This window comes from Narcine bancroftii, chromosome 3 (assembly GCF_036971445.1).
Source record: "Narcine bancroftii isolate sNarBan1 chromosome 3, sNarBan1.hap1, whole genome shotgun sequence".
In the NCBI taxonomy this organism is placed as follows: Eukaryota; Metazoa; Chordata; class Chondrichthyes; order Torpediniformes; family Narcinidae; genus Narcine; species Narcine bancroftii.
Genome location: NC_091471.1, coordinates 153,979,594 through 154,006,391, shown reverse-complemented (window position 1 = coordinate 154,006,391; position 26,798 = coordinate 153,979,594). Strand labels below are relative to the sequence as shown.

Genomic DNA, 26,798 nt, shown 5'->3' with positions numbered 1-26,798 from the left:
TGAAGATGTGTAGTCAAGGTAGCTGTGGGAGTTAGTGGGTTTGTGGAAGATGTCTGTTGAGACTTTGTCTCCAAGATGGGGACAGGAAGATCGAGAAAAGAGAGAGTGTTGCTAGCAATGGACCATGGGAATTTGTCAGGGTGGAAGTTGGCAGCAAAATGGATAAAGTTGATGAGCTCATTATGGGTGAGCTCATCTGATTAGGGTCTTGCTGATGCCAAATAGGAAAGTTCACATACATAAAGGAATAATATAACACAACAAACAGTCATGGGCTGTACGTAGTGGAAATGTTCTCGGGTGCATTTATTTCAATGCAAGGAGTATGGCAGGAAAGGCAGCTGAGCTTAGAGCGTGGATTGGTGCGTAGAATTATGACATTGTGCCCATAAATGAAACTTGGTTGCAGGAGGGGCAGGACCAGCAGCTCAATGTTCCAGGCTTCCATTGCTTTAGATGCGACAGAACAGGGGGGCGAAATGAGAAGTGACATTGCTTGTCAGAGAAAATATCACAGCTGTGCTCAGGCAGGACAGACCAGAGGACTTTTCTACTGAGGCTATGTGGGTGGAGCTGAGGAACAAGAAAGGTATGACCACACTCATGGGGCTGTTGGAGAAAATCTGTAGCGAGATAGCAGATAGCTGGAGGAAACATAAGGTTGTGATAGTGGGAGATTTTAATTTTCCACAGATTGACTGGGACTCCCATATTATAAAAGGGCTGGATAGCTTGGAGTTTGTCAAATGTGTTCAGGAAAGTTTTCTAAATCAATACATAGAGGTACCCATTAGAGAGAGTGCAATTTTGGATCTATTGGGGAATGAGACAAAGCAGGTGACAGAAGTATCTGTATGAGAACATTTTGGGTTCAATGATCATAATGCCATTAGTTTCAAGTTAATTATGGAGAAGGATATGTCTCATCCAGGGTGAGGACCTCATCCAGCTCTAGCCTTAGGGGCTGTTGAGGGAGCTGGAGCAGGGCGGAATCTTGGACTGAGCGGTTGGCACTGAAAAGATATTGGAAGTGTTCTGACCATCGGTTGAGGATGGAGATCTTGTCGCTGAGGAGGACTTTGCCGTCTGAGCTGCGCAGCGGGCTTTGGACTTGGGGTGAGGGGCCGTACACAGCCTTTAGAGCCTCGTAGAAACCCCTGAAGTCGCCAATGTCCGCGCTGAGCTGGGTTCATTTGGCGAGTCTAGTCCACCACTCATTTTGGATCTCCCAAGCAGCAGGTATGGATGGAATCCCCCCAGAGGTCTGGAAGGCTGGCGGCAAAACTCTGCATGCCAAACTGCATGAGTTTTTCAAGCTTTGTTGGGACCAAGGAAAACTGCCTCAGGATCTTCGTGATGCCACCATCATCACCCTGTACAAAAACAAAGGCGAGAAACCAGACTGCTCAAACTACAGGGGAATCACGCTGCTCTCCATTGCAGGCAAAATCTTTGCTAGGATTCTCTTCTCTTTGGCTTGGCTTCGCGGACGAAGATTTATGGAGGGGGTAAAAAGTCCACGTCAGCTGCAGGCTCGTTTGTGGCTGACCAGTCCGATGCGGGACAGGCAGACACGATTGCAGCGGTTGCAAGGGAAAATTGGTTGGTTGGGGTTGGGTGTTGGGTTTTTCCTCCTTTGCCTTTTGTCAGTGAGGTGGGCTCTGCGGTCTTCTTCAAAGGAGGCTGCTGCCCGCCAAACTGTGAGGCGCCAAGATGCACGGTTTGAGGCGTTATCAGCCCACTGGCGGTGGTCAATGTGGCAGGCACCAAGAGATTTCTTTAGGCAGTCCTTGTACCTTTTCTTTGGTGCACCTCTGTCACGGTGGCCAGTGGAGAGCTCGCCATATAATACGATCTTGGGAAGGCGATGGTCCTCCATTCTGGAGACGTGACCCATCCAGCGCAGCTGGATCTTCAGCAGCGTGGACTCGATGCTGTCGACCTCTGCCATCTCGAGTACCTCGACGTTAGGGGTGTGAGCGCTCCAATGGATGTTGAGGATGGAGCGGAGACAACGCTGGTGGAAGCGTTCTAGGAGCCGTAGGTGGTGCCGGTAGAGGACCCATGATTCGGAGCCGAACAGGAGTGTGGGTATGACAACGGCTCTGTATACGCTTATCTTTGTGAGGTTTTTCAGTTGGTTGTTTTTCCAGACTCTTTTGTGTAGTCTTCCAAAGGCGCTATTTGCCTTGGCGAGTCTGTTGTCTATCTCATTGTCGATCCTTGCATCTGATGAAATGGTGCAGCCGAGATAGGTAAACTGGTTGACCGTTTTGAGTTTTGTGTGCCCGATGGAGATGTGGGGGGGCTGGTAGTCATGGTGGGGAGCTGGCTGATGGAGGACCTCAGTTTTCTTCAGGCTGACTTCCAGGCCAAACATTTTGGCAGTTTCCGCAAAGCAGGACGTCAAGCGCTGAAGAGCTGGCTCTGAATGGGCAACTAAAGCGGCATCATCTGCAAAGAGTAGTTCACGGACAAGTTTCTCTTGTGTCTTGGTGTGAGGATTCTACTAAATAGAATAATACCTAGTGTCGCCGAGAATATTCTCCCAGAATCACAGTGCGGCTTTCGCGCAAACAGAGGAACTACTGACATGGTCTTTGCCCTCAGACAGCTCCAAGAAAAGTGCAGAGAACAAAACAAAGGACTCTACATCACCTTTGTTGACCTCACCAAAGCCTTCGACACCGTGAGCAGGAAAGGGCTTTGGCAAATACTAGAGCGCATCAGATGTCCCCCAAAGTTCCTCAACATGATTATCCAACTGCACGAAAACCAATAAGGTCTGGTCAGATACAGCAATGAGCTCTCTGAACCCTTCTCCATTAACAATGGCGTGAAGCAAGGCTGTGTTCTTGCACCAACCCTCTTTTCAATCTTCTTCAGCATGATGCTGAACCAAGCCATGAAAGACCTCAACAATGAAGACGCTGTTTACATCCGGTACCGCACGGATGGCAGTCTCTTCAATCTGAGGCGCCTGCAAGCTCACACCAAGACACAAGAGAAACTTGTCCGTGAACTACTCTTTGCAGATGATGCCGCTTTAGTTGCCCATTCAGAGCCAGCTCTTCAGCGCTTGACGTCCTGCTTTGCAGAAACTGCCAAAATGTTTGGCCTGGAAGTCAGCCTGAAGAAAACTGAGGTCCTCCATCAGCCAGCTCCCCACCATGACTACCAGCCCCCCCACATCTCCATCGGGCACACAAAACTCAAAACGGTCAACCAGTTTACCTATCTCGGCTGCACCATTTCATCAGATGCAAGGATCAACAATGAGATAGACAACAGACTCGCCAAGGCAAATAGCGCCTTTGGAAGACTACACAAAAGAGTCTGGAAAAACAACCAACTGAAAAACCTCACAAAGATAAGCGTATACAGAGCCGTTGTCATACCCACACTCCCGTTCGGCTCCGAATCATGGGTCCTCTACCGGCATCACCTACGGCTCCTAGAACGCTTCCACCAGCGTTGTCTCCGCTCCATCCTCAACATCCATTGGAGCGCTTTCATCCCTAACATCGAAGTACTCGAGATGGCAGAGGTCGACAGCATCGAGTCCACGCTGCTGAAGATCCAGCTGCGCTGGGTGGGTCACGTCTTCAGAATGGAGGACCATCGCCTTCCCAAGATCGTGTTATATGGCGAGCTCTCCACTGGCCACCGTGACAGAGGTGCACCAAAGAAAAGGTACAAGGACTGCCTAAAGAAATCTCTTGGTGCCTGCCACATTGACCACCGCCAGTGGGCTGATATCGCCTCAAACCGTGCATCTTGGCGCCTCACAGTTTGGCGGGCAGCAACCTCCTTTGAAGAAGACCGCAGAGCCCACCTCACTGACAAAAGGCAAAGGAGGAAAAACCCAACACCCAACCCCAACCAACCAATTTTCCCCTGCAGCCGCTGCAACCGTGTCTGCCGCATCGGTCTTGTCAGCCACAAACGAGCCTGCAGCTGACGTGGACTTTTACCCCCTCCATAAATCTTCGTCCGCGAAGCCAAGCCAAAGAAAAAATGGAGAAGGATAGGTCTGGGCCTTGGGTTGAGATTCTAAATTGTAGAAAAGCTAATTTTGAGGAAATGAGAAAGGATCTCTAATGCTCAAGAAAGAAATCAGGAAGGCTAAAAGAAGAGATGAAGTGTGTTGATACAACCACCAGACTGTCTGTGACTGCGGGCATCTGTCTGCATTCCTCCCTGCCTACTGCAGGGGGCAACCCTCTGTACCTGCAGGGAGGTGACCTGAGAAGCTGGCTCCACCTACTCCCTGCCAATCACTGGCCCCTTATAAAGGCTCACGCTGGCCCTCATGTAGGCAGTAGAGCACATGGAGCGAGAAGGGATACTGAACCTTGTGTTCAAATTTTAAGCGAATTAAAGCCTGTAGTTCAGCCTTCATAGTTTGAGCTTGTTTGTTCGCACTGCAGCACATCACATGAGGTTGCTTTGGCAGACAATGTGAAGGAAAATACAAAGGGTTTCTACACGTGTATTAAGAGCAAAAGGATAGTAAGGGACAAAATTGCTCCCCATAAAGATCAGAGTGGTCAGCTTTTTGTGGTGCCAAAAGAGAGAGGGTGGGGGGGGGGGGAGTTCTTAAATGTTTTTTGTTTCATCAGCATTCACTCAGGAAATAGGCACAGAGTCCTGGGAAGTAAGGCCCTTGAGGAGGACTAGAGTAGAAATTGCAGGGGCTCTGGCAGAAATATTTAAAATGTTCTTAGCCATGAATGTGGTACCGGAGGGTAGCTCACGCCGTTCCATTGTTTAAAGTAAAAGTAACCCTGGAAATTGTAGGCCAGTAAACCTGATGTCAGTAGTAGATCAATTATTTGAGGTGTTCTGAGAGATTGGATATTCAATTATTTGGATAACCAGGGACTGATTAGGGATAGTCAACATGGCTTTATGAGTGGTAGATGGTGTTTTATGAGGAGGTTACCAGGAAAGTTAATGAAGGAAAGGCTCTGGATGTAGTTTACATGGACTTTAGTAAGGCCTTTGACAAGGTAACACATTGGAGGTTAATCAAGAAGGTTCAAATGCTAGGCATTCATGGTGAACTGAATTCAGCAATGGCTAGATGGTGTCGGACTCTGGCTTTACCTTACCCTTAATTTAGTCTATGTGTTGTCTGAGTCCAGCGTGTTCGTTGAATGAAGTGATAGGAGAAGGTATTCGGTTCAACAATCAGTTTATTATACAGCACAAGAATAAAACTTAACAGAGCTCTGGGTCAGTCGTTAGTTCATAGGTCACCTGCACAGTGAGCTATTCCCCAAGACTGACCCCTATTGTCCAGTCTGCTCAGTTTATATAGCTACAATTTACCATACAGAACAAAAGTTGGCTTCCTTTGCTAGATTTTTACATAAAGTATATCACCAGCAATTTCCTTAATTCTACAGTTTATCTCGAGTGTAGACCCCTTATCTTAAATCTTCCAGATCAGACCATCCTATTGTTTTGACCAGAAATCAATTCCTGCCCCAGATATTTCCAATCATCGTTCTGTTCCTGTCTGGCCAATGTCTTCTGTTCTCCTTAACACCTCCTCATGCCTTAATCATCTTCCTAGACTGGCTTTCTATTCCCTTTGTTTCTTACAGGATATTCTTTGTTCTGGTCTGCCCTGTGTCTCCTGTGCTACTCAACACCTCCTCAGTTTGAGCATTCCTCCTAAATCGTTTCATCCATTTCCTCTCCCTTGTATTTTGGGAGCAGACAATTCTACCCCTACTGGACTCAGCCAACTTTGCTCCATGCTGTGATTGCCACTTAATTACCTTATACTTTTCCCTTAACCATGAAGTAAATATAAAAATTGTTACATAGTCCTCTATTCCGTGATATTTTAGCCCCTAGATTCCAACAATGGGAGAAGCCAAAGAGTAGTGGTGAATGATTGCCTCCCAGACTGGAGGCCTGTATTAGTGGTGTGCCTTAGGGATCGGTGCAGGGACCATTGTTATTTGTCATCCATATCAATGATTTGGAAGATAATGTAGTGAACTGGTTCAGCAAGTTTTCAGATGACAATAAGACTTGAGGCGTCATGGACAGCAAAGAAGGAATTCAAAGCTTGCAGAGGTATCTGGACCAGCTGGAAAAATAGCAGATGGAATTTAATGCAGACAAGTCTGAAGTGTTGCATTTTGGAAGGACAAACCAAGAAAAGACATTCATAGTAATTGGTAAGGCACTGAGGAGTGTAGTAGAGGGATGTAGTAGATGCATATTTTGCTGTAAGTGGCATCAAAGATGGTTAGGGTTGTTCAGAAAACTTTTGGCATTTAGGCCTTCATAAATCAAAGTATTGTGTATAGAAATTGGGGTGTTATGGTAAAGTTATATAAGACATTGGTGAGAACAAATTTGGAACATTGTGGGCAGTTAAGCCACCGAACTGCAGGAAATATATCAATAAGATAGAGAATGCAGAGAAGATTTACTAGGAATGTTACCCAGCCTAAAGGTTAAACAGATTAGTGCTTTATTCCTTGGAAAACAGAAGAATGAGGGGAGATTTGATAGAGCTATTTAAAATAGAGGGGGGATAGACAGAATAAATATAGATAGGCTTTTTCCACTGAGGATAGGTGAGAGACAAACCAGAGGACATGGGTTAAGAGTGAAAAGGTAAAATGGACAGGATTCAGATCAGTGGGTCTAGGCAAATAACATAGTTTGGCACAGACTAGAATGGCCAAAGGGGCCTTTTTCTATGCTGTCATGTTCTATTGTTCTAATAATCAATGAAGTGAGATATGAATTTGCTCAGCAACTTTAATTAATGAATTAACATGCAGACCGTGATCTGATTAGGGAAACTTACTGAGGTATAAAGCATCAAAGATATCCTACTTCCCCTCTTCAGCACCAGAAAGGAACTATTTCTCTATCCAATCTGATGGTATAGTGATGGACTGCGGCCAGGGTCTTCCCAACCTCACCCAGCTGTCAGAGATCCTTCTTTCCTCCTACTCCACCCAAATTTTGTTTCATCTCTCTCTCTCTTACTCACCTTCTCTATAATCTTATCTTCATCTGCTCTCCCCTCCCTCAGTCCTGCCAACCTTTTCCGTCATCCTATCACTGATCTCCATTCATCACAATGCTCTCTCCCATCCATGATGTTGGTCTCTCTCCTCCTTGTTCTCTTTTCTTTCTCCTCCAAATAATCACCTTCCGTCTCCCTAACACCATGAAGATTCAGGGTCCTTTTATTGTCATGTAATTGTAAGGGATACTGGAATGTGAGAAGTCAAGCAAGTGCTAATTAAGGATGAAGTATTATGGGTTAACTAAGGTGAAGGTGAAGGGATACTGGAATATGAGGAGTCAAGCAAGTGCTAATTAAGGATGAAGTATTATGGGTTAACTTAAGGTGAAGGGATACTGGAATGTGAGGAGTCAAGCAAGTGCTCATTAGAAATGAAGTATATGGGTTAAATCAGGGTGAAGGGATGCTGGAATGGGAGGAAGGGTTAGGAAGGGTTATAAAAGTATAATAAAATAAGGATCTTCAAAACAGGATAGCAAGTCTTGGGGATTGATTAATGAGTAAAGAACAAAGACATGATATTTCCTGGCTAACAAGTCTGATAAGAAGTTAGAATCCATGTGGGCGGAATTACCTAATGCTAAACCAATCCAGGAGGCAGAAGAATGTTAGGGGGAAGGTATCTCTGTACTGAAATGAAATGTATAAAAGTTGGGTCTGCCTCAGTATCTGTGTGTATTCCCAGGGTAAGGGGAAGCACCCAACTTTGCATTGTTGTAATAGTATAATAAAAGTTCTTTGTTCTCAATTTTTGTCTCAAGCAAATTCTGTGAAGGTACTTCTGTTTCTCACATAATTAAAAACATTGCGATATTTCAAGGTTTTTGTTTTCACCTGCCGTAATGCAGACAGGTTAGCCATCAACAGAAATTGCCTGAAGTGCCTCTTACAGTCAGAGAAAGAGAAGCAAAAGAGAGTGTTCACAAAGTCATCACTTTGTGGATTTGCCTCCAGTGCTGCCGCAGCCTCAGAGTCCAGACCAAACCATCACCAGCTGGAGTCCCAGAGCCAAACCTCTGACACAATAGGGAAGCCTTCATCGCTCTTGGCATCCTCTTGCATCTTGGTTCCAATACCTGGTACCCCTTCAGCCAGTTTTCATCCAGCATTGTCACCATTCACCTCCATCCCCCCATCTCCATAGCATTACCCCTTTCCCTCCCATCGTCATTCTTTACCACTCCTCTCTTCTCCCCCTCCTTCTTTCTCGCTTCTGCCCTCATCCCCTTTACCTCTCTCCCTCCGTGGCAGAAAGTTCCACGGCTGGAACCTTGACCCCCCCCCCCCAAAATCTGCGCACTGGCAGCCGCCCCAACTCGGCGGCGCCTTGCGGACGGAACCCAGGACGCCATGACACAAAGAGCGGCATTTCAATTGGGCGGCGCCGGTCACGTGGTTTCCATAAAAGACCTCCGGCCTGTTCCCTCGATCTCTCCACGCCCGCCATTTTGTCGTCGTGAAAGGATCAACGACACCCGTTCAGTGCGAGCTGGTCGCTGTCGGGCTTGGGGAGGGTTATAGTCCGTGACATCAGCGCTCGGAGGAGGAATTGACCCCTTTTCCCTTTCCCCCCCCTCCCCTCCCGCTGCCACCGTGGAGCCACAGTACGGATACAAGTCCCCGTCCGTCAGTCTCATGGAGCAGCCCATTGCAGCCGCGGGCTCCGAGGAGTTTCCTGAAGGAGCGAAAATAAACGCCAGTAAAAACGAGGAGGACGAAGGGTGAGTGGGGCCTGGAGTCCGCGTTAGTGAAGGGCACAGCCGGGAAGAAGGGGGGGGGGGGGGGTCCTACCCTGCCTGCTGTGGCGTACAGGGGCCCGTCGGGGTCGGCGAGGGGAAAGGAGGGGCCGGCCAGGGAGGTACTGGGGGCTTCCTCCGGGTCGAGCTCCTGATTACAGCAGCCCTTTTGTCGGTGGAGTGGGTTTCGGTCGCTCGGGCTGTTGCGGCAGCTTTGGCCGGATGCTCCTTTTTCGACTTGTTTTGGACTTAGTTTCGTTACCTTCTCCACCCCGCCCCCCTCGATTGTTTTTAATTTACGCTTTTATTGTTTCACCCACGACCCAATGGATATTTTCCTTGCTTTTATTTTATTTTTTTAAAAAGGCCCTTTTTCTCCATCGTCCTGCGTTCACATTGTGCACGAAAAACTCAGCACGTCAAACAAAAGGCAATCAATGTTTCGGACCTGACCCCTCCTTCTGTAATGTTAGAAATCAGGGGATTTAAAAAGGTTTGGGGGGTGGGGGAGGGGATGAGCGGAGAAGTGGGGAAGGACCCTGGGCTAACAGGTGGGTAGATGAGATAGGGAAGCTAGGAAATGAGGGTAGAGGTTGACAAAGATAGCTCTGATAGAAGGAAGGGACTGGGTAGTTGAATGAAGGGAGTCGAGGATGAGGGCAAAAGATAGGGGGGGAGTTAATGACAATTGGAAAAGTCTGGAAACTGCAGATGTATAAGATGTTGTTCCTCCAATTTATGAGTGGCCTCAACATGAGGCCATGGACAAACATGTCAATGTGGAAATGGCTGTGGAATTGAAGTGATTGGTCCACTGGAAGGTCCTTGCAGTGAATGACAAAGGTGATTTGTCAATCTGCATCCTCACTGATGAGGGGGAGGCACATCAGGAGTACTGGATGTAGGAAATGTTCCCATAAAATTCACAGGTGAAATGCATGCTGTTTTGAATTACTGTTTGGGGCCTGTATGGGTGATTGGGATAAGTGGACGAGAGAGTCTTGAGGGAGTGATCCCTGTGGAAAGGGGAAGAAGTGTCTTGTGACAGATCCCTTTGTATGTGGCAGAAATTGCAGAAAATGATAAGTTGGATGTGGACGCTGGTGGATGGTAGATGAGGATGAAGAACGCTGTCCTTGATGTGCCTATGGGAAAGGGAAGGGGCTAGGGGATTTTGTCAATGGTTATAGAGAGGAAGCTGCATTTTCTGAATGAGGGCATCTCCAATGTCTTGGAATGGAAAGCCTCATCCAGGGAGCAGATGTAGTGGAGACTGAGGAATTAAGAGAAAGAAATAGAACCCTTGTAAAAAGAAGTAATTGTGAGATTCAATGGGTTTGTAGAATATGTTGTAGATAGAAATGGAGACTGAGAGATTGAAAAGGGGGTAAGAGTTACCAGAGGAAGGACTGATTTGAGGTAATTGTGGAAGTTGGCAGTGAAGTTGAGCTTATTTTTGCAGGAGGCAGCATAAATGTAATGGAGAAAGAGTTGAGGAGCCTTGCCTATGTAGGCTTTCAGTATGGATAACACCACATATCCAATGAAAAGACAGGCATGGTGAGGACCTTTGATTTGGAGAAAGTGGGATGAGCCAAAGGAGAAGTTATTGAGGGTGGGTACAAATTCAGAGGAGGACAGATGAGGACTGGTTAGCTCTGTTATCCAGGAAGGAGAGAGCATTGAGGCCTTTTTTGGGGGATGAAAGTGTATAGGGACTGGATGTTCATGGTAAATATGAGGTAGACCAGCCAAGAGAATTCAAAGTTATCTGCTGGAGAGGGTGTGTGGTGTCCTGGATGTGGTGGGTTGGAGGGACTTGATAAGGGGAATAAAATGGAGTTGAGGTATAATACCAATTTGGTGGGATAAGAGCTTGCAGTGACATTGGGCCTACAGAGACATGGTTGTGGATCTTGCGGAAGAGGTAGAATCGGGCAGAGCGGAGTTGGGAAACAGAGGTTAGAGACTATGAAAGGGAGATTACAGCCTCATGTGGGAGATGGTGCCTGATGTTTCTTGGTGGGGTACTGTTCAAAGAATAACTTGCCTCTGCGAGGTAGAGGTAATTGTGCCAGACTACAACACCACCACCCTTGTTTGTAGATTTGGTGTGGAGAGAATGGAGAAAATTTGTCTAATGGGATGAGATTAGAATTGTTAAGTGGTGAAATCGAGATGGTCGATATCTCAGCGACAGTTGGAAATAAAAAGATTCAGCATGAGCAGAAGGCCAAAACAAGGTCTCCAAGAGAAGGAAAAGCAGCTGTGTTAAGGGTAGTTACAAATAAACTCTGTTTTTGGGTGTTTAAGCTTTAGAAATAGATATGGGGAGCAAGTCTAACTGGTTATCAATGAGTTCTAATACATTGTATTTTTATCTTGAGTACTTGTTCCAATGCTTTCCTTTCCACCGCCTTCTTCCCCCTGCTCATGGAATCCAAGTAGCTACACACTGGATTGATGACAATGTTTAATTTATGCTGTGTCCTATTGGTTTAGTTTTAAATGTCTCAAAATTTACAGCAAGATTGCCAAGATCACTATATGCAATTTATTGTTCACAGAAAAATGTTCATTGGTGGCCTGAGCTGGGATACAAGCAAGAAGGATTTGACAGATTACTTGTCCAGGTTCGGTGAAGTAGTGGACTGTACGATAAAAATGGACGCTGTGACGGGACGGTCAAGAGGATTTGGATTTGTACTATTCAGAGAACCTGCAAGTGTGGACAGGGTAAATCATATCCAAACTTTTAATACTGCTTCTGATCATTTTGCAATAGGTGTGTGTTGTGTGTGCCCATGGATTGAAAGAACAGGAAATATTAATGGATTTCAAGTTTTTGAAAATTTGAATATCCAGTTCTGACAATGATGCAAAGGTACTTATTTCTCCCTTTTAGGTATAATATTTAGTGAAATCATTCTTTATATGAGCATTCAAAATGTACTATTTGGAATGTGTTTCTGGTCTGACACTTCATTTATGCTATTCTCCAAGTAATAATATTAACCTATCTAGTGATGGGCTGGGGGGTAGGGCAGTTGGGAAAAACTGTCACCTTTGCCTCAGTTCATTTCTTGAGTGGTTCTGAATAATTATTAAGCTAAATGGAACATGGACTGTTTCATTTGGAGCTTTGTGTATTACAAATTGAAGTTGTGATGGGTATACATCAGTGGTTTTCAAACGTTTTCTTTCCACTCACATACCACCTTAAGTAATTTCCTATGCCATCAGTGCTCTGTGATTAGTAAGGGATTACTTAAGGTGGTATGTGAGTGGGGGAGAAGTGGTTCAGAACCACTGCTCTAGACCCAATTGTTACTGAAATATTTTGCTTGAGAAAAATTTTCATTGGCCCATTTCCTTTGGAGTTATGAAACCATGCACATAACGAGTCAATGAGGTACAATTAAAACAGTGCTTTTCAAACTTTTTCTTTCCACTCACTTAAGTAATCCTTTACTAAACACAGAGCACCTATGGCATAGGCATAAGGTGGGATGTGAGTGGAAAGAAGTTTGAAAACCATTGGTATACATAAAATAGCTTAGATAACTAACTGAAGTGTTAGAATGCAGTGAATCCATGTGAATATGATTTATAGTTGTAAGAATTTTGTTCAAAACTCAATCCATTTTTGAAGATATTTGTTGTCAGCAGGGAATGATACCAAGAAGCGTGCAGTTTGTGTTCTTGTGGCACTGACCTCTGCTTTTCACCCCAGGTCATGAATCTAATTGGCAGGAAGCTAGGTGAGTAAAGAGTGGATGTGATAATTTTAAGTCCACAAAATATGCTTTTTGTTATTGATCCCCGCTGGGAAAAATATATTGGATTGAGGTAGGAAGTGCTGTGCACCTGAATTTGATCTCTACTGCAGAAGTTTGTCTCTCGCTTCTAAAAATAAATTTATTAAAATTGGGTAACAATTCTTTTCCTATTTAATACTATTGGAGTCCAATTTTAATTCATGATTTTATCTGAAAATATAATTTGGTCACAAGTTGATGTTAAATGTTATTATAGAGCCAAATAAGTAACACAGCTAGAATTTCTGGAGGAATACACAAAATTCTCTTGTGTTGTAATTAACTAATAGCATAAAGTTGGGATCTAGAATGGGGGGAAAAAACTTCAGAAGTTCAGAGTTCATTTTCCTCTGCCTACTTCATACTTTTGTAATCACAATCTTAGCCTAAGTGTTAAAATTGCATTCAGAGAGTTTGTGTTTCAATATTTGGGTAGCTTCTGAATGTTTTTTGGTACAGAAACTGTTCTTCAATCCTTCTAGGTGTTGGAACTGAAGGAACACAAGCTTGACGGGAGACTTATTGACCCAAAAAGAGCAAAGGCAATAAAAGGCAAGGAGCCAGCTAAGAAAGTTTTTGTTGGTGGCCTCAGTCCTGATGTACCTGAAGAAATGGTTAAGGACTACTTTGCAGCATATGGAGAGGCAAGTTGAAACCCAACATTAACTATGTGAGAGGGTTTTGCTTTTAAGGTTCAAAGGAATATTGTGATTCTCTGTCCATTCTTTAAAATAAAAGCTTGGTCATGTTGTACTTAGTGTATTAAAGTTTGCTGGTGGGATGTTGACTTTGTTGAAACTCAGTTGCATAATAATTGTAAAACTATGCAGACATTGTAGACCCTATTGAATAAATATTCTTTTTTAAAAGTTATTTGTCCCTCATTCCAAATTAATGAAAGAACATGAGCATCAGTTGGCCCATCGAGCCTGCTTCACCATACAATAAGGTGACTGATTAAATCTTGGTCACAACTCCAGGGCCGTGGCGACTCTGGGCTACGATAGACAGAAGTTAAGAATTTCATGCGTGTTACATTCTAAAAATGTAGCATTGTGACAATAACAGAACCGTGCCAGTATATTTCAACTTTATTTTTTTTTGGAAAATATTATTTAAAGATTTTACCAAAAGTAAAACATAAAAAAAAATTAACAACAATAAAAAAAAAACAAATCCGTTGACCTCACTTCCCACCTAACTCCCATTCCACCCACCCCACCCCCAGAGCTTAAAAAATTTTTTGGGTATTTTGGTGTACCAACCCTTTACATATCATTTTCTTAACATCCATACCCATATATTCTAAATATAAACTCCACATCTTAACTAAGAAAGGGTAATTATTTTGCAAATTAGAAGTTATTTTTTCTAAATACAAACATAATTGCAGTTCACTATGCCATCTTTGTAGATTCAATTACACATCATTTTTCCATGTAGTAGCTATTCATTTTCTTGCTACAGCTAACTCTAATCGTATAAATGCTAATTGTGGTTTATCCATCTGCAACCCTGTCATTAATGTATTCATATAACCCAATAAACTATATTTCAACTTCCTTGACATTCAAATGTGACTATAATTTGTAAGCTTTATGGCATAGGAAAATTTCAGTTTCAGACCTCTGCCAGAATGTCTCATTTCTGTGACACCCTTTTCTGAGACTATTCCTTATTTCTAGATACCTTCTCTTTTTTTTTTTTTTTTAATTTTTTTTTATTTTTCACACCATAAATCACATTAGCCATGATATACACAATTTCTTTTTCACACATATACAGTGACTTTTTCTCCCCCCCCCTTTCCTCCCAAACCACCCCCCCACCCCCCCTCTCATCCATTTTAGGTATACAATCTAGGTTGCATTAATCCAGTCAGACAATGTTGTCATTCAACAAAATTACACCAGAAATTCTACTGAGTCCATTCTTTTCTTTCCTTCTCCTTCCATCAACTTAGGTAATGTTTGTCCCCGGTAGGTTTTCGCTATTGTATTTAATGTAAGGCTCCTATACTTGTTCGAATATTTCAATATTATTTCTTAACCAATATGTTATTTTTTCTAATGGAATACATTTATTCATTTAAATTTGGTAGTTTATTCCTTTTAATTTGGTTATGTATTCCATTAATATTTAAAGACATATAGTTCAGCGTAGCCCTTTTATATTTTGTTTATCTTCTCTTTCCGTTTTTCCATCTTTACCTTTCCTCCTTTTCCATTTCTGTTTTCTTATTTTCAACTCTTTATAAGACAACATTCCTACAACATCCAACATTTTCCTTATTCTCCTATTTCTATCTTATTTATTCCCAATCTCCCATTCACCTCCTGAGTTGTCCTTTATCCCTTGTCGGACAACCACATCTCCCCTCTCCATTTGGATTTGCGAATCCACTCGCAAGCGTCAACTGATTTTGCAGTGACCGCTATTTCCCCCCACCCCGCCTCCCCCAGAAAAGATTTCACTTTTCATATGTCACAAAGGTCACTCTTTTAATTCCCTCCTTATTCTCTCTATTCCATTACCTTCCCTTATTAATTCTTGTCTATACTATCTATATTTTCCTCTAAGTACAGATACATTCACGTATGCTCCTTGTCTCTATTCACTCTTATACCTCTTTACCCGCATACATATCAATCGTGATCATTTTTACTCTCATTACCCGTCTTCATCCCTCAGTCTATTTTTGTCTTTACCCACATACATATCAATTGTGATCATCTTAACTCTCATTACCCGTCTTCCTCCCTCAGTCTATTTTTGTAATTGTTCTGCAAATTTTCGTGCTTCTTCTGGATCCGAGAATAGTCTGTTTTGTTGTCCTGGAATAAATATTTTCAATTCCGCTGGATGCTTTAGTATAAATTTATACCCTTTCTTCCATAAAATCGCCTTTGCTGTATTGAACTCTTTTCTCTTCTTTAGGAGTTCAAAACTTATATCTGGATAAATGAAGATTTTTTGCCCTTTATACTCCAGTGGTTTGTTGCCCTCTCTTACTTTTTCCATTGTCTTCTCCAGTACCTTTTCTCTTGTAGTATATCTTAGGAATTTTACTACAATAGATCTTGGTTTTTGTTGTGGTTGTGGTTTAGAGGCCAATACTCTATGTGCCCTTTCTATTTCCAATTCTTGCTGTAGTTCTGGACATCCTAGGGTCTTAGGGATCCACTCTTTTATAAACTCCCTCATATTCTTGCCTTCTTCATCTTCCTTAAGGCCCACTATCTTTATGTTATTTCTTCTGTTATGGTTTTCCATTGTATCTATTTTTTGAGCTAGTAGTTCTTGTGTCTCTTTAGTTTTTTTATTAGATTTCTCCAATTTCTTTTTTAAGTCTTCTACCTCCATTTCTGCTGCTACTGCCCGCTCTTCCATCTTGTCCATTTTCTTTCCCATTTCTGTTAAGGTCATCTCCATTTTATTTATTTTCTCTTCTGTGTTGTTTATTCTTTTTCTTAAATCCTTAAATTCCTGTGTTTGCCATTCTTTAAATGATTCCATGTATCCTCTAATAAGAGCAAGTATATCCTTTACCTTGCCTCTCTTTTCTTCTTCTATTTCACCATACTCTTCCTCTTCTTCTTCCTCTGGGTTGGCCATCTGTTGTTTCTTTGTTGCCCTTTCCTCCTCTTCTTTCTTGTTTCTGTTGTCTTCTGTGGTCTCTTCTTGCTGCAGGTGTTCTGCAGCTGTCGTTGCCGGCTGTGGAGATCGACTCCCCAGCTGGTCCCCCCTCCCGTCGGTGTGTTTTTTTTCATTCGCATCGCGCATGCGCGAAACTTCGCGCATGCGCGGTTGCGCACTTTTACTCGGCTCTGCGAGCCATTTTTGTAGTCCATTATTTACCGACCTGAGGGAGCGGGTTTCTCTCTCCGCAGCGGGCCTCTTCGGACAGGTAAGGCCTTCACCTTTTTCCTCCTTTGTCTTCTCTTCCTCTCTTCTTACCGTTGCTTTCGACTTTTCTTTTTTTGTCGCCATCTTCTTTCCACCTTTATACTCACTTTTCTGTAACTTTTATTTCTGTGCCTTTGTGTTTTCTCTTGTTTTTCCCGACTTTTCTGGAGAGGGCTGGAGTTCACCGTCCGGCCACTACTCCATCGCGTGACTCCTCTCATTTCTAGATACCTTCTCTGCGCACATCATCCTCAGCATCCATTCTATCTGCCTCAGAATCTTCAATGTTTCAGAATCAATTCCTTTTAGTTTTTGCATTTAGCCTCTTCATATGACAACCCTTTCTCAGAAGTCAACCAAATGAGTCTCTTTTGTTTTGGCTCCAACACGTGTATCTTGAAATATAAAGACCAAAACTGTACATAACAGTGCATGTGTGTCTTACAACTAAAGCCCTTTAAAATTTTAAAAAATTATTTTTATTTGCAATTAAGGTAACTATCCATTAGTTTTTCTAATTGGGGTGCTTGAGTGGTACAATATTTCAAGTACCAGGTCCCCAAGAACCCTTTGTGTACCAAAAATATTTTTCCTTTGATTCTTTCAAATTTGATAACCTGATTTTCCTATGTACTTCACTTGATGTCATTTTGTCCAGTGGATTAATCACTTTCTGTCCTCATAATGTGCTAACTGAGCTATCTTTGCATAATCAGCATATCTGGTTACTGTACACACCTTTTGTCCAACACTCCTTTCATCTAAGCCAGGGGTGTCAAACTCACATTCACAGAGGGCCAAAATTAAAAACTTGGACTAAGTCGTGGGCCAAACTAAATATTTATTGAAAATTTTCAACATCTGCATGTTTTCTCTTCTTTCAACATATGTAATGTTAAACCTTTTCTTATTAAAATAAATGTTTAATAATAGTTGTGGTTAAACTCTTTCCAGAAGAAGCATTAACAAATGAGAAATAAAATATTCAATAAATAATATTTCTCTATAGCCTTTAAGCTCCTTTTAAATGTATTTTTTTTCACAAGCCAACAAGTCAAAAAAATAACAACTTGCTTCAATGACAAACAGGTTTGTCTTTTAAAATGATGAACATATAGTCTGCCTCCCACCTGTCTTGAAAGATCCTGTTTTCTGTCTTTCGTTTGGCCATTTTTCATAAGGGGTTTATTACATGCGAGTTGGGCGACAGGTCGCAGATACTAATGAAAGTAAAGAGAGGAGGTGGGGGCGATTAGCGGGCTGACGGGCCGGCGCCAACGCATTTGCAAAGCATTCTGGGATTTGTAGTATTAGCTGTGCATGCGCTATACTGGCGCTGCGGCCAGCGGCCCAGCTCTAATACATATTTGATATGATCTTGTGGGCCAAATATAATTATATCACAGGCCAAATTTGGCCCGCGGGCCTGAGTTTGACATGTGTGATCTAAGCCATTAATGATTGCAAATCAAAATCACAGCATTGTGATTCCCCACTTAGTTACTGATTGTTTTTTTTTTAGCCAATCACTTGTTCATTTCAATGTGGTATTCCCTGACCTGAACACTTACCTTGGAACCCTATTAAATATCTAATGAAAATCCAAATACACAACATGGTGACAACTCAATTGTTTCACCTCACTTTCTCCAAGTCAAAGTGGTAGCCACAGCTGCCTTTTTATTGGCTATAAGAAGCAATCCATGCTACAAGCCTCCGTGGGCAAGGCTCCTCAACTCATTGATGACTACATTGGTGGTGCCTCATGCATCCATGATGAACTCGACAACTATCCCCTATGCTGCTAACTTTCACCTGACTTCAAATTCACTTGGCTTATCTCTAGCTGTCTCCATCTTGGGGGACAAACTTTACAGACATTTAGTACAAACCCACCAACTCCCAAAATTACTTTGATGACATCTGTTCACACCTAATCCCCTGTAAGGATTCTATTCCTTTGTCTCAATTACTCCTTGGTAGCTTCCCTTCTACCACCATCAACTCAGCCCTTCCCCACATCTTTGATATTTCCTGCACATCTGCCCTGGACACTCTGCCCCTAGATGTAACAAGGACAGGACTCCCCTTGTCCTCTCTTCTATCCTCCAACCCATAACCACCCTTTTAATGAGGCAGCTGCCTGCTCTTTGCTCAAACCTTGATGAATGATCAGACCCAAAGGGTTAGTTATGTATCGTTGCCATAAAGAATGCTGTGTGGCCTGCTGAGCTTCTCCAGGTAGCACTTTTGTGTAGTGGTATTTACCACTTTATTCACTGCTTTGGTTACATTCTTCAAAAATTGACACATTTGTCAAGCATTATTTCTATTTCAAAAGACAATCAAGTTTCTATTTGTTGTCAAACCTGCAGACAATTTTGTGATGTTGATCTGCTTGAGATCTCTTAAAATTTATTTCATCCTTATTTGTAAGCATCAAGTGACTACTTTAATAAATTAGCACTTCATTTAAAAGCTAATTCTACTTTTATGAGTAGAACAATTACCAAGTTTTAGCATCAGATTACAATTTTCTTGTTGTAAATTGAAATAAGTTGTGCAAAAAAAAAACTGAAGTATTCCTAAACTGCTTTTCACCTAGATTGAAGGCATTGAACTTCCCATCGACAACAAAACGAATGAACGAAGAGGATTCTGCTTTATCACATTCAAGGAAGAAGAACCAGTGAAAAGGCTGCTGGAGAATAAGTATCACAACATAGGCTCAAGCAAGGTAGGTCCAGGAGAAATATTAATACAATTCAAAGGTAATGATTTTGTTAAGAATTCTTTTGCAACAAGAGTATTTGGTATAAATGTCCACAAGCAAAGTAGAACACTGCAGATATTGGTAGTGCATAGTCGTTCAGGCAGCATTTAATGGAGGAAGAAACTTTCAGTTTGACTTTTGAGCAGAACTGAGAAAAGTCAAAATTCAGAAGGCATGGAGTTCTGGGGTTTGGTGAGAAGACTGCACAGATAACAAATGGTAATGCACTTGATATGGTGAAGACGAGGAATGATACAAGGTCACAACTGATATGCTAAAATGGCATGCTAAAGATTTGTGAATGAAAAAGTGTTACTTTGAAGATGTAAATAAGAGATGAATAGGATTTGAAACAATGAGATGTATAAAGATATTCGGGGTAGAAGATGGAAACGAGGCTGGAATAATTGGTGTCTGAAATTGTTGAATACAATGATTATAGAAGGCAGTAATGTCTAGTTGGAAGATGAGCTCAGTTGAGAAATAGGATTTTTGATAGAATTTGGATCTTTGAATTGGTTGTCTAACTTCCTGTCCTGTTATTACAGTTGTTCTGTACAACAAATAGCTTTCAGGTGCTTGGTATTTCTGCAGACTGCAAGTTACCTCCAGTCCTGTCTGAATGCTTTCTGCATTGTTGGGCTGGCTGTATGGTTGCTCATAACAACACAAGAAATAGGAGCAAAAATAGGCCATCTGGCCTGCTGAGCCTGCTCTGCCATTCAATGAGATCGTGGCTGATCTCCACCTACCGACCTTTTCCCCATATCCCTCAATTTCTCTACTTTGTAAAAATCTAACCATCCTTGTCTTAAATATGTTCACTGAGGTAGCCTTAAAAAAAAAATTGGCAAATTTGTCAAACCACCTTTCCACCTCAAAAGCCTAATGGTATTTTTTTGGACATTTTTATTTAATATTTTCATAAAATTGTACATCAAATACATAACACAAAAAGAAACCAAAATACCCTCTCCCCTTAACAAAAATAAACTAATCTAACTTCCCACCTCCCCCCGGAGCCGAGAACACACAATAGATGGGTATTAAATATTAACTGTTTGGTGTGCCACCTCCACACAAATCATTTACTTAAAATCTATAGCCATATATTTTAAATATGGACTCCACATTTCAACAAAAAAAATAATTATTTTTTTCCAAATATAGACATAATTCATTATGCCATCTTCATATACTTAATTCTACATCATTTTTCCATGTAACAGTATATGTTTTCTCGTTACCTGCTAACCCTAATCGTACAAAAGCTAAATAGGGTTTATTCTTTCGTAACCTTGCATTTAATACATTCATCTTTTCTTTGGCTTGGCTTCGCGGACGAAGATTTATGGAGGGGGTAAAAAAAGTCCACGTCAGCTGCAGGCTCGTTTGTGGCTGACCAGTCCGATGCGGGACAGGCAGACACGATTGCAGCGGTTGCAAGGGAAAATTGGTTGGTTGGGGTTGGGTGTTGGGTTTTTCCTCCTTTGCCTTTTGTCAGTGAGGTGGGCTCTGCGGTCTTCTTCAAAGGAGGCTGCTGCCCGCCAAACTGTGAGGCGCCAAGATGCACGGTTTGAGGCGTTATCAGCCCACTGGCGGTGGTCAATGTGGCAGGCACCAAGAGATTTCTTTAGGCAGTCTTTGTACCTTTTCTTTGGTGCACCTCTGTCACGGTGGCCAGTGGAGAGCTCGCCATATAATACGATCTTGGGAAGGCGATGGTCCTCCATTCTGGAGACGTGACCCATCCAGCGCAGCTGGATCTTCAGCAGCGTGGACTCGATGCTGTCGACCTCTGCCATCTCGAGTACCTCGACGTTAGGGGTGTGAGCGCTCCAATGGATGTTGAGGATGGAGCGGAGACAACGCTGGTGGAAGCGTTCTAGGAGCCGTAGGTGGTGCCGGTAGAGGACCCATGATTCGGAGCCGAACAGGAGTGTGGGTATGACAACGGCTCTGTATACGCTTATCTTTGTGAGGTATTTCAGTTGGTTGTTTTTCCAGACTCTTTTGTGTAGTCTTCCAAAGGCGCTATTTGCCTTGGCGAGTCTGTTGTCTATCTCATTGTCGATCCTTGCATCTAATGAAATGGTGCAGCCGAGATAGGTAAACTGGTTGACCGTTTTGAGTTTTGTGTGCCCGATGGAGATGTGGGGGGGCTGGTAGTCATGGTGGGGAGCTGGCTGATGGAGGACCTCAGTTTTCTTCAGGCTGACTTCCAGGCCAAACGTTTTGGCAGTTTCCGCAAAGCAGGATGTCAAGCGCTGAAGAGCTGGTACATTCATATTACCCAATAAACACATCATTGGATCTAATTGCAAATCTATTTTGAACAAATCTCTCAAAAACTTTACAACTTTTTCCAAAATAATTTAACTTTCCCACATAACCAATATATAAAGGTACTTCTATGTTCCCCACATCTAAAAACACAAATCAGACAAACTAAATCCATATTTCTTCAATTTTTCAGGAGTTAAATATAATTGATGTAAAAAATTATAATTATCCATATTGTATCTCACATTAAGCAATTTTGTAGCACTCTCAGTACACATATTTGACCATTCTTCCCATGACAAAACCATATCTAAATCTTTCTCCCATTTCTCCTTCATTTTATATATATATATCCACTTTCTCCATTTTCTCCTGTAATAACCTATACATATCTGAAATAAATCCCTTTTCACCTTTATCTGCAATTAGTAACTCAAAACTTCATTTGACTTGGCGAAACTAAATCACATCCCAAATTTATTTTTAAAATGTTCCGAACTTGTTAATAAGCAAATAAAGAATTTGGCAAAATACCATATTTCTCCTGTAATCTATTAAATGTAGAAAATCTTCCTGCCTCAAAACCATCCTGTATCGCACTTCTTCCTAGACTAATTGTATTTGATTTACTTTTAGGCAAGCTAGCAATCAAATTTCTATTTGTGGTCAAACATGGATTCACCACCCTTTGGGGAAAAGCATTTCTTCCTCATCTCTGTCTTAAATCTACTACCCTGGATCTTGAGGGCATGTCTCCAAGTTCTAGTCTCCCTCGCCAATGGGAACAATTTACCTACCTCTGTCTTATCTGTGCTTTTCATAATTTTATATGCTTCAATAAGATTCCCTCTCATTCTTCTAAATTCAAATGAGCATAGTCCCAAATGACTCAATCTCCCCTCATAGGCTAACCCCTTCATCTCTCAAATCAACCACTTCTGGGCTGCCTCCAAAGTCAAGCAAGGAGACCAGAACTCCATACAGTACTCCAGATGTAGCCTCACCAGAACCTTGTACTGTTGCAGCATAAACCCCTCCTAAGTTCAATGCCTCTAGCAATGAAGGCCAATGTTCCATTAGCCTCCTTGAAGCCTGTTGCACCTGCAAACCAACCTTTTGCAATTCATGAACAAGCACTCCCAAGACCTTCTGTATGGCAGCATGCTGCAAACACTTGCCATTTTCCTTCCAAAGTGGATAACCTCACATTTACCAACATTGTACTCCATCTGCCAAACCCTTTCCCACTTAACATATCCATATCTCTCTGAAGACTCCATATCCTATGCACAGTTTGCTTTTCCACTCAATTTAATGTCATCAGCAAACTTGGATACATTACACTCTGTCCCTTCTTCCAGATCGTGAATGTATATTGTGAATAGTTGTGGATCCATAACTGACCTCTTCAGTGCCCCGCTCACCACTAATTCCCAACCAGAAAAAAAAACACTCCTGTACCCCAAATCTCTGCTTTCTGTTGAACATCCAATCCTCTATCCATGCTAATACATTACCCCCAACTCTATGCATCTTTATCTCCTGTATGTCTTTGAAGCAGCACCTTATTGTATGCCTTCTGGAAATCTAAATAACCAACATCCATCTACTCCCCTCTTTTGGCTGTTCATCATGTAGAACCATATGTCATTACAGCACAGAAACAGGCCTTTTGGCCTTCTCATCTATTATTCTGTTTAGTCACACTAACCTGCACCCCGTCCATAGCCCTCCATGCTCCCATCCATGTAAGTGTCCAAATTCTTAAATGTTAAAATTGAATGTGCATGCACCACTTCATCTAGCTGCTCGTCATCATACTCTCACAACTCTCTGTGTGGAAAATGTTCCCCTAATAATCCATCCCCCTAAACTTTTTCCCTTTCACCCTATCCCTTGTCCTCTGGTTTGAATCTCACCTACCCTCAGTGGAAAAAGCCTATCTATATTTACAGTATATACATTTCATAATTTTTAATGCTGCTATGAAATCTCCCCTCATTCTTTTACACTCCAGGGAATAAAGTGCTAACCTATTTAACCTTCCTCTGCAAATCAGTTCCTGAAGTTCAGGCAACATCCTACTAAATCTCTGCACTCTTTCTATCTTATTGATATCTTTCCTGTAGTTAGGTGATAAAGCTTGCACACAATACTCCAATTTGGCCTCGCCAACGTTTTGTACAACTTTTACTATAACATCCCAACTCTTACACTTAATACTTTGATTGATGAAGACCAATATGCTAAAAGCTCTTTCCAATTTTATCTACCTGTGATAACACTCAGGGAAATGTGTATCTGTATTCCCAGATCCCTCTTCTACCACACTCCTCAGTGCTCTACCATTTACTATGTATGTCCTTTCTTGATTTGTCCTTCCAAAATCCAGCACCTCATTTGTTTGCAATAAATTCCATCTGCCATTTTTCAGCCTTTTTTTTCCAGCTGGTCATGAATGCTTTGCAAGTAATGCCTCCAATATTTGTGTAACTTGCCAACTTGTTGATCCAATTTACATCGATACAGATGACGACAATGGCCCCAGCATTGATCCCTGAGGCACACCACTAATCGCAGGCCTCCAGTCTGAGAAGCAATCATCCACCACCATTCTCTGGCCTCTCCCGTATAGCCAATGTCAAACCCCATTTACTAACTCACCATGAATACCAAGCATCTGAAGTTTCTTGACTAACTTCCCAGGTGGGACCTTGTCAAAGGTCTTACTAAAGGCATTGTAGATCACATCCACAGCCTTTCCTTCGTTGGCTTCCTTGAAAAGCTCTATAAGGTTGGTTACACCTGCCCTATCGTGCACAAAGCCATGCTGACTATCCCTAATCAACCCCATGATATCTAAATACCTTTCATTAATTTACCTACTACTGACATTAGGCTCATCAGCCTATAATTTCCAGAGTTACTCGGAGCCTTTTTCAACCACATAACAGCATGAGCTAACCTCTGACACCACACCCATGGCTAAGGAGACTTTAAGTATTTCTGCCAAAGCCCTTGCAGTTTCTACACTAGCTTTCTTCAAGATCTGATAAAATATCTTGTCAAGCCCTGGGAATTTATCCACCCTTATTTGCTTTAAGACAGCAAGCATCTCCTCCTTTTTAATCTGTATAGGTTCCATGACCTCACTGCTTATTTTCTTTACTTCCCAAGACTGTGCCAGTTTCCTGTTAAATTCTTTGGCTTGGCTTCGCGCACGAAGATTTATGGAGGTGTATGTCCACGTCTGCTGCAGGCTCGTTGGTGACTGACAAGTCCGATATGGGACAGGCAGGCACGGTTGCAGCGGTTGCAAGGGAAAATTGGTTGGGGTTGGGTGTTGGGTTTTTCCTCCTTTGTCTTTTGTCAATAAGGTGGGCTCTGCGGTCTTCTTCAAAGGAGGTTGCTGCCCGCCGAATTGTGAGGCGCCAAGATGCACGGTTTGAGGCGATATCAGCCCACTGGCTGTGGTCAATGTGGCAGGCACCAAGAGATTTCTTTAAGCAGTCCTTGTACCTCTTCTTTGGTGCATCTTTGTCTCGGTGGCCAGTGGAGAGCTCGCCATAGAACATGATCTTGGGAAGGCGATGGTCCTCCATTCTGGAGACGTGACACACCCAGCGCAGCTGGGTCTTCAGCAGCATGGATTCGATGCCTGCGGTCTCAGCCAGCTCGAGCACTTCGATGTTGGTGATGAAGTCATTCCAATGAATGTTTAGGATGGAGCGGAGACAGCGCTGATGGAAGCGTTCCAGGAGCCGTAGGTGATGCCGGTAGAGGACCCATGATTCGGAGCCGAATAGGAGCGTGGGTATGACAACGGCTCTGTACACGCTGATCTTTGTGTGTTTCTTCAGATGGTTGTTTTTCCAGACTCTTGTGTAGTCTTCCAAAGGTGCTATTTGCCTTGGCGAGTCTGTTGTCCATCTCGTTGTTGATCCTTGCATCGAATGAAATGGTACAGCCGAGATAGGTAAACTGGTTGACCGTTTTGAGTTCTGTGTGCCCGATGGAGATGTGGGGGGGCTGGTAGTCATGGTGGGGAGCTGGCTGATGGAGGACCTTAGTTTTCTTCAGGCTGACTTCCAGGCCAAACATTTTGGCAGTTTCCGCAAAACAGGACGTCATGCGTTGGAGAGCTGGCTCTGAATGGGCAACTAAAGCGGCATAGTCTGCAAAGAGTAGTTCACGGACAAGTTGCTCTTGTGTCTTGGTGTGAGCTTGCAGGCGCCTCAGATTGAAGAGACTGTCATCCGTGCGGTACCGGATGTAAACAGCGTCTTCATTGTTGAGGTCTTTCATGGCTTGTTTCAGCATCATGTTGAAGAAGATAGTAAAGAGGGTTGGTGCGAGGACGCAGCCTTGCTTCACGCCATTGTCAATGGAGAAGGGTTCGGAGAGCTCATTGCTGTATCTGACCTGACCTTGTTGGTTTTCGTGCAGTTGGATAACCTTGTTGAGGAACTTGGGAGGGCATCCGAGGCGCTCTAGTATTTGCCAAAGCCCTTTCCTGCTCACAGTGTCAAAAGCTTTGGTGAGGCCAACAAAGGTGATGTAGAGTCCTTTGTTTTGTTCTCTACACTTTTTTTGGAGCTGTCTGAGGGCAAAGACCATGTCAGTAGTTCCTCTGTTTGCGTGAAAGCCACACTGTGATTCTGGGAGGACATTTTCGATGACACTAGGTATTAGTCTATTAAGGAGAATCCTAGCGAAGATTTTGCCTGCAATGGAGAGCAGCGTGATTCCTCTGTAGTTTGAGCAGTCTGATTTCTCGCCTTTGTTTTTGTACAGGGTGATGATGATGGCATCACGAAGGTCCTGAGGCAGCTTTCCTTGGTCCCAGCAGAGCATGAAAAACTCATGCAGTTTGGTGTGCAGAGCTTTGCTGCCAGCCTTCCAGATCTCTGGGGGGGGGGGTTGGGGGGGGGATTCCATCCATACCTGCTGCTTTGCCATTTTTCAGTTGTTCAATTGCTTTGTATGTCTCTTCCCGGGTAAGGACCTCATTCAGCTCTAGACTCAAGGGTTGTTGAGGGAGCTGGAGCAGGGCGGATTCTTGGACTGAGCAGTTGGCACTGAAAAGGGATTGGAAGTGTTCTGACCATCGATTGAGGATGGAGTTAACAGTTTCTTGTTAAATACTGATGCAAAAATCCCATTTAAGATTTTCCCCCGTTTCTTCTGGCTCCAAACATAGCCGTCCACTCTGATCT

At 42.8% G+C, this 26,798-nt stretch overlaps 1 protein-coding gene across 5 annotated transcripts in view; it reads left to right on the top strand.

Annotated features, from left to right (window-relative positions):
- Positions 1 to 8,458: 8,458 nt before the first annotated feature.
- The window catches only part of LOC138757702 (heterogeneous nuclear ribonucleoprotein D-like), a 35,077-nt gene continuing 16,737 nt past the window's right edge, over positions 8,459 to 26,798 (top strand). For 4 of the 5 annotated variants that reach the window (XR_011353841.1, XR_011353840.1, XM_069925419.1 and 1 more), the window contains exons 1-4: positions 8,459 to 8,787; positions 11,370 to 11,538; positions 13,103 to 13,264; positions 19,132 to 19,263. Coding sequence is in view for 3 of the 5 variants with exons in the window: in XM_069925419.1 (XP_069781520.1) it covers positions 8,702 to 8,787; positions 11,370 to 11,538; positions 13,103 to 13,264; positions 19,132 to 19,263 (549 nt within the window). In the remaining 2 variants the exon portion in view is untranslated. The remainder of the gene's footprint in view (positions 8,788 to 11,369; positions 11,539 to 13,102; positions 13,265 to 19,131; positions 19,264 to 26,798) is intronic. The other variant, XM_069925418.1, reaches the window with a different exon arrangement.